General features: G+C 34.8%; 1 protein-coding gene across 2 annotated transcripts; it reads right to left on the reverse strand.

Annotated features, from left to right (window-relative positions):
• Nucleotides 1-230: 230 nt before the first annotated feature.
• Nucleotides 231-3,114, reverse strand: LOC110928494 (glucosamine 6-phosphate N-acetyltransferase). Of its 2 annotated transcripts, none has more exons than XM_022171506.2 (2): nucleotides 2,961-3,114; nucleotides 231-868 (listed from the first exon to the last, which is right to left on the reverse strand). In XM_022171506.2, exon 2 carries the CDS (start codon nucleotides 842-844, stop codon nucleotides 371-373), a length of 474 nt encoding a protein of 157 aa, XP_022027198.1. In that variant the 5' UTR covers nucleotides 845-868; nucleotides 2,961-3,114; the 3' UTR covers nucleotides 231-370. The 2 variants fall into 2 exon arrangements, with proteins under 2 accessions (XP_022027198.1, XP_022027200.1); XM_022171508.2 differs by having other exon boundaries at nucleotides 231-884; nucleotides 2,961-3,112.
• Between the last annotated feature and the right edge of the window lie 292 nt (nucleotides 3,115-3,406).

Raw genomic sequence — 3,406 nt, forward strand, 5'->3', positions numbered from 1 at the left:
TCCAAATTGTTTGTTTTTCCATTTTGCTCCTTGCAGGGAGCAAACTGGCAACAAAACCAAAACATCAGGGAGTAAAATGGCTATTTTTAAAGGTTTGGGGTAAAACCGTTAAAGTGACTAAACCACGGGGAGCAAAACGAAAGTTTACTCTATTTCTAAATTTCTAGAGTAACGGGCTAATTTTGACAGATGTGCATGAAGCCAGCCTCAGAAGACAACAATGAAAGTCATGTAATAAATTAGGACCAGAAATTTACGAAGGCATGAGTAGTTGTAAGTCAATGAAAGTCAACAACAACAACAATGTCAAAGTTGTATGCAAGTCATGTAATAAATTATGAAGAGAAAATCATGTTATTTGTATCTGATCTCAAATGAAATACTTGACCATCTGAATTTCTTTCTTTTTAAACCCACATTTCTCATAAAAAGCTCTGTTATCCTCACTGCAATCAAGAATCACCTTATAACAACCCGTTAAACGAGCATGATCCACAAGAAACCCCGCAACTTTTTTCCCTAACTGCATCCCTCGAGCACCCGAATCAACCACAACATCTTCAATATGTCCAACTTTCCCACAACTCCTTATGAACTTCTTCTCGATAAACACACTTCCAGTTGCAACAATCTTTGATAAATTCAGGTCTTCAATCACACATATGACATGATCATCACCGTATGCTTTAAGTTCTTCGAATCGTTTTTGGAATTCTTCGTCTGTTACAGAATCACAAACTGTAAGTTGTTGCAGTAGTTCCATGAATCCCTTGTTCTTGTCGGTTATTTCCAATCTTCTAACTTGATATCTTTGTTCATCGCTAGAGGTAGTGTTGCTTTCCATCTTTCTTGATTATGGTTAATACAACTACAGATTACAAACTCTGTAAGAAGAAGAAAGAAATGAAATTATTGCACATTGTTGTTGCAACAAGGAGTAAAATCCCATTTTCGTCCCTGAGGTTTGGCCAGTTTTGCGAATTTCGTCCAAAGATTTGTATTTTCGCATTTGGATTCAAAAGGTTTGAAATCTTGCCATTTTCATCCGCTCGTTAGCTCCATCCATTTTTCTCCGTTAAGTCAAGGGTATTTTCGTCTTTTTTGTTAACTTAAAGGGCAATTCAGTCTTTTGAATACTTGTATCATCATCATCATACTCAGTAAATCCCACCAACAGCAAAGCTAAGGTAGGGTCTAAGGAGGGTAAGATGTAGACAGTCTTACCTCTACCCCGTAGGAATAGAGAGACTGCTTTCAGTGAGACCCCCGGCTCGATAATCAATTTAACACAAAATATTCACAATTTAGGGCTTGATCTATCAGATCGAGGACTATGCCGTCTAATTACTATTACTTTCTCCAGTCTACATATAAAATCTTATACGTAATACCGATCACATGATTACGCAATTTTAAGATAATTGATCCAAACTGTAACAAATACATTACGAATATACATTGTGTTCAAGCTTTCAGTTACGTTACATCTATGAAATCGTTCAAAAACAGAAAGTAACTGTAAATAAAGGACTACAAAACCTAGGTTAAAAAAAGAGGAAAAAGCATGTAGTGTGTGTGTGTGTGTGTGAACTGAATTAACTGATTAGTGGTAGTTATACCAGAATTTGCTAAAATTTCACAATACCAACAAGAAGGGGCCTTTGGTAAGTCTAACACCCATATGCAAAATGTCATCAAACACGCATAAATAGATACTTAAATGATTCGAACACGCATGCTTAATTAAAGTTTACTGACGAGCATAATTATCGATAGCGAATAGCGCCATATAGCGACAAGGTACCTATTTCGTTTTTAGCGATAAGGTAGTTAAAAATTTAAGAAATAAAAAATAGCTAATATAAATTTTTTATACATATATAATGTTAATTTTAGACCTTTTTATGTATAAATTTAGAAGTTTAATGACCAAATGTAAGCTAGTGAAAATAGGGGGGTGAAATGTTAAAAATACACAAACTAATTTTACACTGTTATGTAATTTTTTACAAGTTTTAGGGACTAAATGTAAACTAATGAAAGATAGAGGGGTTAAATGTTAAAATCCATAAAGTTTTTTAACCCTTGAAAGACTAAAACGCAAGAAAACGCAGCCCGCTCTTCTTTCTCTTATTTTCCAGCAAGTTTCCGGCAGAAATTGCAGGTTTCCAGCCGGAATTCGTCGCCGGAATCCGCTACAATCACGCTATTCAGTCGCTACATACAGATTGCGAGACCTTGGCGCTTCGCTACGAAGCGCGCGATAGCGAACGCTATCTGCGCTATCAATAACTATGTTGACGAGAATGCTTAAAGTTTTACTTACATTGACTTACCTACACAAGAGGCCAACTACTAACATGTTTACCACTGGAAAGGTCTTAACGAAGTATTATACGTAAAACTAGAAGCATACATCACATGGAACTATTTATGTAATGCCAATGTAAAGAAACCGGTACATCAAACGATTACTACTGTTTCTGTAGTGCAAAACATAGCTCCTGTTCTGATATCATAAAAATCACATTCTTACTCTTGGCTAATATTTCAACAAAGATGTAAAAAAACTAAAAACGGCTGCAATTCATGTTGAAAATGATATCATAAAAGTCACATTCTTACTCTTGGCTAATATTTCAAAAAACAAAATCGCCTATGTGTGAATCATTCAACATAATTAGTTAAATTAAAACGTTGAAATAATAATAATAATAATCAAAATCAAATAAAAAACAACCTCAGTAGAACATGATTGAAGATGATTTAGCCCTAATTAACAAAATCAATTCTGCAATCAAAAGCAAGAACATATGCAGCAAACATTTAAAATCATATTGATGTCTATTACAAAAAGAAAAGATCGATTGGTAGCCATAGGAAATCGAGCAAACTAAAATCATACGAAACTGAACAAACAAAAATCGATGGGCAAAATAAAAAACGAGCAGAAAAAGAACCTTAATCGAGCAGGATTGAAGAGGAAGAATGGTTTCTTGATCGAGCAGTTTCTCTAGGGTTTCTTAAGATTGAAGAAGATAACCCAGTTAGTTGTTCACCCGTGGTTTCTCTTTTTTAAATAACCCAATTTGACCTAAAAACGGCTGCAATGGTATGCCTTTTTTTGAAGTACATTATGGGAAATGCTTGTACAGAAAGTGAAAAAGACTGAATTGCCCTTTAAGTTAATAAAAAAGACAAAAATACCCCTGACTTGACTGAGAAAAATGGATGGAGTTAATGAGCTGGGTGATAGTGGCAAGATTTTAAACCTTTTGGATCCAGATGCGAAAAAACAAACCTTTAGACGAAAGTCACAAAATTGGCCAAACCTCACTCTTGCAACAAGTTTATAAATTTTCAAACTTTTTACCCATTAGCACTACAAATTAGGGTCTGTAGAAAG

Source organism: Helianthus annuus, chromosome 3 (assembly GCF_002127325.2).
Source record: "Helianthus annuus cultivar XRQ/B chromosome 3, HanXRQr2.0-SUNRISE, whole genome shotgun sequence".
NCBI classification, from domain to species: Eukaryota; Viridiplantae; Streptophyta; class Magnoliopsida; order Asterales; family Asteraceae; genus Helianthus; species Helianthus annuus.